Source organism: Vicia villosa, linkage group LG2 (assembly GCF_029867415.1).
Source record: "Vicia villosa cultivar HV-30 ecotype Madison, WI linkage group LG2, Vvil1.0, whole genome shotgun sequence".
NCBI classification, from domain to species: Eukaryota; Viridiplantae; Streptophyta; class Magnoliopsida; order Fabales; family Fabaceae; genus Vicia; species Vicia villosa.
This window is the reverse complement of record NC_081181.1, coordinates 164,163,841-164,175,634: the sequence shown is the minus strand read 5'-3', so window position 1 is coordinate 164,175,634 and position 11,794 is coordinate 164,163,841. Positions and strand designations below refer to the sequence as shown.

At 32.0% G+C, this 11,794-nt stretch overlaps 1 protein-coding gene across 1 annotated transcript; it reads right to left on the bottom strand.

Moving 5' to 3' along the window:
- Window positions 1–2,686: 2,686 nt before the first annotated feature.
- Window positions 2,687–6,590, bottom strand: LOC131652812 (serine/threonine-protein kinase PBL34-like). The gene is made up of 6 exons (XM_058922791.1): window positions 6,007–6,590; window positions 4,819–5,189; window positions 4,588–4,723; window positions 4,198–4,334; window positions 3,985–4,108; window positions 2,687–3,842 (listed from the first exon to the last, which is right to left on the bottom strand). The coding sequence occupies exons 1-6, from the start codon at window positions 6,191–6,193 to the stop codon at window positions 3,337–3,339; spliced, it is 1,461 nt and encodes a 486-aa protein (XP_058778774.1). The 5' UTR covers window positions 6,194–6,590; the 3' UTR covers window positions 2,687–3,336.
- Window positions 6,591–11,794: the final 5,204 nt, after the last annotated feature.

Here is an 11,794-nt window from a genome sequence, read left to right as displayed (position 1 = left end):
TGATCAGGGGACGTCATTACAAAAAAATCAAACAAAGGGGTGCGCTGGGAAAGTCAAAGTTCTATGTTTATAATCCAGAAGATGGATAGTGTTCGCGGCGATGAAATCCAAGAATCTACATATTGAAATCAGAACAATCCAAAAACTAAGATGATAAATCCAATACAAAAACACTGTGCGATACAATCCGAAATCAGAACAAAACAAAACAAAACAAAACACGTCAAACAAAACAAAAACACGTTATTCTGCCCGACGAGCGTTACAAAATACACATCAAACAAAATAAAAACACGTTATTCTTCCCGACGAGCGAACTCCTCCGAATGAAGATAATTATACCAATCCTCATCCCACTCAGTATCAGAACCATCAGCGTTGATCACGCCTGAAGACTGAGTCTGCACGTCCGAGCCATGGACCCCCAGGGGACGAGAAGCAGAACCAGTCAAAACCTTCTTCTTCTCCTTCACCTCCTTCACCTCCTTCACCTCCTTCTTTGAAGAACCCTTTCTTCCCTTAGCGCCACCCATTCCTGCGTAAAAATGAAGAAAGAAAGGTCCATGAGACCTCCTTTTATAAAAGAAGAAAGGGACACAAACTTCAAAGAAACAGGCACAATAAACAAAGGCGTTAAAAATAAAGTACTTGCAAATTAAAACGGACACTCCCTACCCTCTCTAGAAGACGCAGTCCTGCGTGCTGGTTGATTGTCTGACATGTTCCTGTAAACAATTGAAATCGATTAATATGCGAGACAAAATAAAAAACAAAAAAATTTGAACTTCTGATACATTTCGGAAGTTCATTTCCGAAAACTGGGATGGAGGTGTTTTCGGAAATGAACTTCCGAAACACCCCTGCGATGCAGTTTTCTGCAACTTCCATGGCAGACCCCTAAACCAAACTTCAAACCAAATCAAAATGCTTCTAAACAACCTAAATACTACTAACAACCTAACCATATATCATTTATGCAATTAAAACCCTAAATAACATGCATTTGAATAATGGATCTAAAAATTTCAAAACTTACAAAGTGTTAGGATTGAGGGCTTTTGAATGTTGTTTAGCAGTGTGATTGGAGCCTTGATGCAACTTTGGAATTCTGTTTGCACAAATTTTCGCCTTTGCCACTTTTTGTTTTGATTTAGGATAAATGATTGGGGGAGGGGGAGTGTTTTGATAAATCTGCAGAAATCGCAGTATTTCGGAAGTGAACTTCCGAAATAATGTTTTCGGAAATGAACTTCCGAAATAAGTCAATTTTTTCAAAAAAAAGACGCTTTCGGAAATGAACTTCCGAAACAGGAGTATTTTGGAATTTTCGCTGGGGGTGACCCCCCATAGGGAGGTGGCTAAAGAAATTTTCTTGTAAAAAATGAAAGAAAGTTTTTAGGTGTAAAACACTTCTTCAGCATAATCAAATTGTATAATTCAAACGTACAAATTATCCATAAAAAGGCCATGAATAAATTATTTTGTCCATTATAAAGCCCTATATAAATATGATGTCAAAAATATCCACTAAAGATGAATTTTGCAAAACCGTGAGAGATTAAGAAGTGAGATATGCATCAGTTATGGATTCAATTCAAGTTTGAATTTTGGAGTCATGAACATTCTATGATGCTTCCTAATTTGCGTCAATTATGCATACCTATACATTATAGCCATATTCTTGCATTCCATTTGTGCTATTAATTTAATCCTAAAGTCTATTTCACATTAAAATCTTTAGCTCACCTGTCACTATCTTGTATCATATTAAACCTCTTAGAAACTAAAATCTTCTCATTTCATTCTTTAATTATCATAACAAAAATCCAGCTTATAGCTCATGTCTTTCCAAACAAGTAATGGTAAGAAAATTAGGAGTTTTAGCCGGCCTATATTTTATGCAATGCTCCTATCAAAGTGCCAATTGCCAAGTCTATAAACTAAAAGCAGTCTGTAATTAATCTTAATTAAAGTTAAAATTATAAAAATATATTTTGTTATTATGGATAAAAAAAATTAAATCTTATTGCTAATGATAATCAAGTCTAACAGAAGAGATTAAGTTCTACATTGCATAGAGTAAATCATTGTTTGAATCACGACTGAGAGAAAAAACACTCTTATTCGTCACACTTTAAATATGATTATTTTAAGTGTAGAGAATTTATAGGAAACAAAAAAATATTATATAAAATCTCTACACAAAATATGTCTTAGGCCCCACAAGTTTTCTATGCACCCAATTACATATCCGTCCGTCCAAAATCCTATCCGTCCATCCAAAATCTTAAAACAGTGGATATATAATCTTAAAATAGTGGATATATGAGTCATCTATTTTATATATTCAACATTAAATATGAAACATAACAATTTATAATTGAGAATTTCAACAATCTCTTCAATAAGTATAAGTCATTCATATCACTATACATGCTTCATACTAAAACCTTATCATTTGAATGAGACGAACTACAATTACTCTAGACGTAGATATAAACGCATTTGACCGAACAACGTAAACAAGTATTGTATAAATTGAGATTTCCATTTCTATTATAATATTTTGAAATAGATTCAATTGATGTGATTCACATTTGTACCTTCCATTTTTTGAAGAAGCAACAAATAAAACATTAAAAAACCCAACAAAAAAATACAAAATAAAGAACTCTACACTCTTGAGTTGTTCAAGTTCAAATTCAAAACTCTAGCATATTTCTCAAACAAGTATAACATCTATTTACATTAATAAGTACATACAATTACTGAAATGTTTATATTCTTCAATGATCATGTAAAATTCTATCACTAACATGAATATACACCACCTTTTTCTTTACAAAAATCCATTATGAAAGTAATGAGAGAGTAACATTTCCTCATTTGAAGCCTGCATGTATATATGCCAATTTGTTTTTCCCCATTCTATCAATCCAGTACTTAATATACTACGAAGTTCTGACACAGACACGAACATAATACATGATCCTGACATGTAGATACAAATAAACTAAATATAATCAAATGTGTAAATGTCAGACACGAACATAATACATGATCCTGACATGTAGATACAAATAAACTAAATATAATCAAATGTGTAAATGTCAGACACTAACACATGTCTGGCACACTTTCATCGGTCTTAAACGTCAGTACTACATAGTTACCATAGTTTGAGATTAAACAATGGAACAAGAAGATTTTGTCTTTAACAAGTCCCTCGGGTTTCAGAGAAACTCTGATAAAAAAACAGTTGATGTTGAAATAATGGCTTAATTTGAGTGAACTCAATGAACATGATAGAAAATTGAAGTTACCAAACATTCATTTTTATGTAGGTTTCGGAGACTTGCTATAACGAGGATACGGAGAACCGTTACCGTAATTTGAACTCGACAACGTCCTTACAGGCTGACCCTTTTTCGGTAAAGATGCTAAATCTGTTCTAACACCGTTTTTAGGATTCGGCATGGACATGGTACGATCAACTCGCGCGACCTTGAATTGATGAGATGATACGGCCATATCCTTGAGGTTTGGCAAAGGCTTTAAAGCTTGAACAATATCAGTCATCAAGGGTCTAGATTTTGGGTCGCGGCTAAGGCATTGAGCAGCCAGCTGTGCTGCTTTCTGTGCTCCTTTAACTGAGAAGTGACCTTCGAGACGAGGATCAATTATTCGGTAGAACATCCTCCTGTCACCAAGTATAGGTCTTGCCCATTCCACCAGATTGTGCTCCCCATTCGGTCTTTTCTTGTCAATGGATCGTCGGCCGGTGAGCATTTCAAGTAGCACTACTCCAAAGCTGTAGACGTCACTTTTCGATGACAAATGTCCTAAACAAAATTAGTAGTTTCGGGTTAATATCAAAAGTTTAAGTGTAGACATCTACGAAATAAATATCAAAATTATGAAGTAAATTATTCAGGTTAAGAAATACAAAAACTCGGAAAAATACGATGAAGGCTCAAAACTTACCGGTCATCACATATTCCGGAGCAGCATAACCATACGTTCCCATAACTCTTGTTGATACATGTGTTTTTTCTCCCTCAGGAGCATCTTTAGCGAGTCCAAAATCAGAAAGCTTCGCATTATATTCCTAAAAGAAATTTTAGTTTTGAGTTTTTGTGTTGGAAGATCAGTAACAAATAATTAGAATCCTCTTGCTTATTTATTCCACTTACATACCGCATCTAATAGAATATTAGATGTCTTGAAATCGCGATATATCACAGGCCTTTGAGCTCCTTCATGGAGAAAAGCAAGACCTTTGGCAGCACCAAGCGCGATTTTCATTCTGATCGACCAAGGTAGAGGCAAGGGCCCTTCATCAAAGAACATGGTTGTTACTTGACAAACAATTAATCCTTATGCATGAAAGTTTTTTAAGATCATAAAACAAAAGCACAAATGTTCAGATAAACAACTTAATTAAGCACTTAGCATATAAGTGCTTATATATAAAATGATTTTTTATATCAAATTAACCACTAACATTTTTCTACGGAAAAAAACTAGTCATATTTCAACTCGAGAGTATATTTACGCACAATCAAAATAAAAAGGCTAGTAGCGTACTTCTAAAGAGGTGATTCTCCAAACTTCCTCGAGGCATAAACTCATAAACCAATAATCTCTGATCATCTTCAATACAAAAACCTATCAATTTAACAAGATTAGGATGTAGAAGATCGCCGAGATAGTTTAATTCAGCCTGAAAAGTAGTTAAGAAAAAAAATGAGAATTATGAAACACAAAAAACATTCGAAACCAAAATTTTGACGAGGATATATAAGTTTCATTTCATACAAGCCATTCTTTGTGACCTTGATGTCCATTATGGTTGAGAATCTTAACAGCAACCGTAAGTCCGGTACCCGGTTTCACGGGCGCGGTTCCATTCACTTCAATCCAACCTTTGAAAACACAACCAAACCCTCCCTCACCTAGAAGACTCTCTGGTCTGAAATTCCTAGTTGCTACCTTAAGTCCATTGAATGTGAATTTTCTTAAACAGGAAGCAAACTTTAACTCCTCGCTGAATTTTGAAGTAGAGGAGATACTTTCACCATTACTAGTTGTTGTAGATGAATCTGCGGGAGCACTTGAATCCTTTGTGTCTATTTCAAATACAGATTTGTTTTCCTCTGACTGAACTATAACCGACTTGTTATTATCACCTAAAAACGAGAAAAAGAAAAAAGACAACAAATCAAACACTTCTGTATCTGCAGACGAAGTAGTAATAACAACTACAGATTCTAACCTTTGGGTTGACATTCAACCTAGCAATATTTAACCAGTTGAGCTATGATTTTGCGGACACAAATCAAACGCTTTTATTGATTAACTGACAGCGTAAAAAAACTTTATATTGACTGGATATATGAACTAAATCCTTTTCGGCATTGAGAGATTGTTCAAATCAGGTTTGAAACTCACACACTCACACACAACCGTGAGGTCCAGATTCGAACCTGGTGTTGGCGTTCATCTTAGCAATATAGACTTTAACCAGTTGACATTGTTGTCGATGATTATCCATGGCGGAGAGCCAAATTCTCGCTATACCGGCCGCTTTGCAGTGCCGTTATAGCAGATTAGGCAGAAAAATCCAAAATATCGGCCAATATTTACCATTGTGGCGGCCCAAAAACTGCCATGTATATCCATCATAGCAGCTGTGGCACCGCTATTTGATAACTCTGTCAGTTGAGCTATGATTTGCGGACACAAATCAAATGCTTTCAATGATTGATTGACAGTGTAAAAAAAAAAACATTATATTGTCCGTATATATGAACTAAATCCTTTTCGGCATAGAGACTAGAGAGATTGTTCGAACCATGATTGAAACTCGAGTTCTCACAAACAATTTCATTGAATCTAAACATGCATTTAATAATTAACCATATGAACAAAATCCTATATATAATCGATGTAAAATGGAACATAATTTATAAATCTAGAAAACTATCATACAAAAAGAAAAATTACCATTTTGTGTACTAGTAGTAGCATTGCAACAAATTGAGTTACTATCAAATTTTGATGTTGAAGATTTGCAACATCCAATGAAACTGAATCTAAACCGCCACCTTCTCTCTTTCTTCACAACATCAACCTTTGACTTATCAACTTCCAAACTCCCTGCTTTAATTGCATTCTTTTTCCCAAACCCCATCTTCTAAAAACTCTTACAAACAACTTCTCATACCAAAAAGTCTCAAACTTTATATCAAAACCCAAAAAAAAAAAAAAGAAATTCAAAAAAACCTCATCATCATCATCATGGTCTACTATACAAAAACAAGAACAGTATCATAGTATTGAATCATGGTATTAAGGATCAATCAAAACATGGAACAAAACCCATTTGAGAATTAAGACAAATTCTTTGAAAAAAGTGGAATTTTGAGGAGAGAGAGAGAGAGAGAGAGAGAGAGAGAGAGAGAGAGAGCGGGAGAGAGTGCTTGTAACAGAGGGAAAGGTTTTTTCTTTACGGGCAGTTAGGGCAGGATTGAAATATGAAAAGTGGGGAATTGGGCAGTATGGGTAAGAGAGAGAATAGGACAACAATATCATATTTTTATGTCTTTGGAAACAGTATATGCCACTTGGTTAATTTACAAGTATACTATGTGTATGACTTTGATTTTGTTGCTCTTTGAATTATTCCACCCACTATGTTGTTATTTCCATGTGGAAAAACTATTTATTAGAAGCAAAATAGTAAATTAAATAGATTAATAATTATATATCCTACTAGTACTCCTATGTAGATCTATTATTTTATTATGTTACTTTCTATTAGATAATGGATTTTATTAAAAAAAAAAAGGTATTTTAAATGATTTTTGAAAACACGAATTCAAAATTATTAGGTGAACATTTTTTGAATATCATGTAATCCAATTCACAAAGGAAGAGATATTGGAATCAATCATTGTCATGGTGCCCTCATGTCTTTAAAAGGTTGGGTTAAGTCATTATATGGCACATAAATGTCATTGAAATCAATTTGTGCTTTTTTTTAGGATATAACTATGTTTTTTTTTTTTTTGATTACAAGGATATAACTATGTTTTTGTTTCGACATATAAAATACAGATTTTAAATAAGAATTTAATTTATATAACTATTATTGAAGTCATAAAATTTCTTACTTGATTTAATATTTATTTAACATTTCATTTGAAATTTGACTTCTTCTAATTAACGAGGTTGAAAAGTTTTTTGATAAATACTGTCATCGGAGATTTTTTAACTGGATTATTAGAAATTTCACTGAATATTGCTTGACATTAGGTGTTGTCCTTAAAAGATTAGCTTTGATATCTTGATGTCACAAGCAAAACAACTTGATCATCTTAATTTTAACGAATGAAGACTTCACATCATAATTTTGTCATTATCAAAACCATTGCAATCATTTGTTTTATACACACTCTACTTGCAAGCACATATACCCACACATTATTACATTAAGTATAAGATCATTAGCATGCACTTATATGCTTGGAATACCACAAATACCGACATAATCATATGAAACAAAATTACAAAAGGATTACTACAGTTCATGGTCAAATTGATATGTTTACCCAAAATTGATATGATTACTACAAATCATTATCATGCACTTGCATGCTTGAATTGTTACTCCTTCAAAATTCATAAATGATTGGTTGTGCTCATCTCAAGGTCCTGAGTTTGAATCCTGCTAGGTGCTAACAATTTTTGTGTTGAGTCAGTCATACAAAATTTTGTTCTGGCTTTAAACGGGGCCCTCGCAGGTGGACGGTGGGATTGGTCCCTCTTGGATTAGCCAGTCGCAAGGCTGGATACCAAAATTTCCAAAAAAAAATAAAAATTGATTGTGTTATTTATGACTTCAAAATTATGAGTCATTCATGACTTTAACAAAATAAAAAATAGCAGCAAATACAGTAGAAAAAATTAAACAAAATAATCATATATATTTAATTCAACAAAATCATTTGAGTAAAATACAAGGAATTAAACATTAATTTGTTTTCCAAGCACAACCAAAAGAATGTGAGTGAGTCCGGGAGGAAGAAGATGTTCCACTTTCAATTGAAGTTTCAGTCAGTCCTATAATACATTTTAAAAAAAAATCATCAATAAATTACAAAATAACTTTGAAATTGTTGTAGTTAAACCCCAAACTCGGAGATAATCCGAATCAATCTTGATGAACAAGAATCAATCTTTTTTATTAATCACTCCTCTTGTTCTTCACTCTTCACTCGAGTAAATCAACCACATCTTGGTTGCGATATGATTTTGCTACACTGATATTTGAGAAGAAAAGGAAAAAAAGCAAGAAATTAGGGTTTTAGAGATGAAGAAGGGAAGAAGAAGTTGTTGAATGTGCAGAGTAACTCTCTGCTTTTTTTCAAGCTGCAGATCTCAATTTCTCGTTATATTTACAATAACAGGGTACCTCCCTATTTATAGTTGAGTTTGCTTGTTCACCATGTAAACTCTAACTAACTAACTTAGCTAATACACAAAACAAAATAACTGCTAAGTCTAACTTTGTCGAAATCCACCCATTTGACAACTTACAAATTTCGACAACCACTTGCAATATTCGACTATCTGTTGAATATAGTTAATACAAACTATATTAGATACTACTTTGACACAAAGAAATACAAACTCAACAAAAATTACACTTAATGCATCTTCAAAAATCTCATACTCCTAATTTAACTCCATATTTTGAGTTGGTAAAAGGACGACATCAACCAATTTTAAGCACAATTAGAGTCTCATTCATTTCTAGTTTGAGAGATCATTTATATACCTCTAAAATCCTCCTCCCATGCTAAAAACACTCTCATAACCCACAATGAAAACTGGCGTGGGCATAACATCTCTAACTATTTGTGACACATTAGGGTATTTAACAACATCATTTTTCCACCTAAAAAGAATGTCAAACTTTTTTTCTTTTTCATTAAAAGTTAAATATTTTTCATTACTATAGCTCTAAAGCTCGATTTCTTATTCTATTGAATTCATAGACATCAAATATTCCTGATAATCATTTTTCTCTAGATACATTTGTGGCTACTTCATCGTTGGCAACTATTTCATCATGAGAAACAGCCACTGAAGCAAAAGGATTTGAGACTCCAAAAGTGTCATATACTTGTTTTTAAAAATGGTACTCCCTCCGTTTCTTTTTAAGTGTCATTTTAGCAAAAAGCTCTTCAACCAAGATAGTGGATTGTTAGAGTTATTTTTCCTATCATACCCTTTTTATTTTTCTCTTTCCAAATAAATTCATTCATAGACTCTCTTTTTCCAATAACTAATTGAAAAATGTGAGGTGGAGTTATTGAGAAAATAAGGGTATAATTGACAAATTATAACATTAAATTATAAAACGACACTTAAATATGAATTTTTTTTTCTAAAACGACACTTAAAAAGGAACGGAGAGAATACTTTTTTAAAAGATTGTAATTGATATATTTTAAAAGTTCTTTATTAATGTCAGAATTTTTTCCATACATGTCATTGAAACACCACTCCACATATCGTAACTTATACCAGTGAAAAAAATAACACAAAATATATAAGTTGGTTCGTGTTAGATATTTCATCCCAATATTTTTTTATACTTTTTCAACATTTCCTTAGCCATTGTAACAAGATAACCATTAAGGTCCATGGTTGATTTAGTTAATTCAATGTAAATTGTAGCCATGTGGAAAAAAGTAGTATGTAAACTTATTTTTGTTGAAGTTGAAAACACTTTTTTTACATCATAAAAATACCTCAAAAACTTGATAAAATCACCCGCATTATCTCGATCATAACTAATGAGGGAATCAACCCCAAAGAAACCTTTATAGACTTCATCCTTATCTTCTAGTTTATCAAAAGCAATTTGAAACTTCTCGGCTATATCTAACTTTAAATATGTTGACTTTTACCTAGTTTGAAAATGAAGGCATACTGATTCCACATGGAGTACCGACAAATTCTACATATTTCTTAAACTTTAGAATTCTATGGGATGAAGATCTTACAAACTTAATTGCATTTCGAACATTCGAAACTAATGTGATGACTTCTTTTAATGCATCATTCAGAACCAAATTTAGTATATAAGCACATCTCATTGAAACTCGCCCACATTTTTTATTTTCTTATCTAAATATACGACGACAACATCATTTGATGTTGCATTATCTACCGAGATGGTAGAAATATTTATATGTCCATACTAATTTAATATCTCCTCAACCGGGTTCAGCTTCAGTGATTTTCTTGTGTTGTAACTTTGGTGACTTTGGTTCATTTGATAAATGAATGTGTGATTAATATATATTATATTGATGAGAGAGAATATTTATTTAACCAAAGTTATGATTATCCAAAGTCATGAAACCCTTCCCCTTCTCAACCTTGTTACCATCCATTTTGAATCCTCTCCGTCTCTTTTTCTCTCCATCCCTCTCCTTCCTCTCTATTTCTCTCTTAATCTCACTCTCTCTTTTAAGCAAAAATAATTTTATAATAGAGAGAGAGAGTGGAATTAAGAGAGAGATAAAGAGGAAGAAGAGGGATGGAGAGAAAAAGAGATGGAGAGGATCCAAATCCGTTACCATCGGTCTTACCTCTGTGATTTTGAGAGACAATCATCGAAATAATGAATATGATGTCATCTAGTTTTTATAGAATAATTAATTGACTGATGAAGTGAAACTTAAATATATCATAGATTAGTAATTATATATCATACACTCCTATATAGATCTATTACTTTATACTTTTACTTTCTATATATTAAATAATGGATTTTACCAAAAATGAGGTATTGTAAATCATTTTTGAAAACAAGAATTCAAAATTATTAGGTGAAACTATTTCCTATATTGACAATAACACTCATTGGCATGTTAACTTTATTGAATATCATGTAATCCAATTCACAAAGGAAGAGACATTGGAATCAATCGTTGTCATGGTGTCCTGGATGCCTTTCAAAGGTTGGCTAAAGTCATTATGTGACATATATAAATATCATTGAAATTAATTTGTACTAGTATTTCTTAGGATATAAAAAGTATAATTTCATTCCAAAGAATAAAATAGCATATTTTAATTAAATTTAAAGTTAAATTTATATAGCCATTGTTGCATTAATATTATAAAAAGTATATATATATACAATATGTTGAATTAGATTTTATCATTTAGATGTCATGATTTATATATACATACAAATTATTTTGAGTTTCAACCTTAATTTCGTCAAACTCGCCGTTTATCCATTAAACATTGAAAACAACAAATTGCTAGAAAACAAAATTGAAAGGAGAAAATTAAAAAAACACTTCTGGCACAAATCTTATTATAGATCGTAACACACATGATCAATAATAAATATGCATTTTTAAGTAAGAACAAGTGACGTGCGCAAAAACATGATACGTAGTATACAAACTTAAAACTTTAAAGTAAATCCACATTTGAGTCATAAAAGTAAATCCACATTTGAGTCGTAAATCAACATATCAAAAATATTATTACCTCCGTAAAATGATATTTCTTTTAGCACAATTTTTTTTAAAAAAAATAATGTCATATTCCCTTGTAGAAATTACTACTATTTTTTAATTATATGCTTTAATTATTACTTTGAACACTACTTTCAATATATTTATAAAGTTAATTTAATAAAAATGCAATGTCTTACGACAATATTATTAAATTCTTTAATTTGTATGCAAAAATCTTAAAC

Bases quoted from the DNA above. Each gene is read 5' to 3' on its own strand.
- LOC131652812 (XM_058922791.1), bottom strand. From the start codon at position 6,193: ATGGGGTTTGGGAAAAAGAATGCAATTAAAGCAGGGAGTTTGGAAGTT. The intron at 5,190-6,006 runs GTAATTTTTCTT...TCTCGTTTTTAG, and splicing joins TACTACTAGTACACAAAATG to GTGATAATAACAAGTCGGTT. The intron at 4,109-4,197 runs GTATGTAAGTGG...AATTTCTTTTAG, and splicing joins CTAATATTCTATTAGATGCG to GAATATAATGCGAAGCTTTC.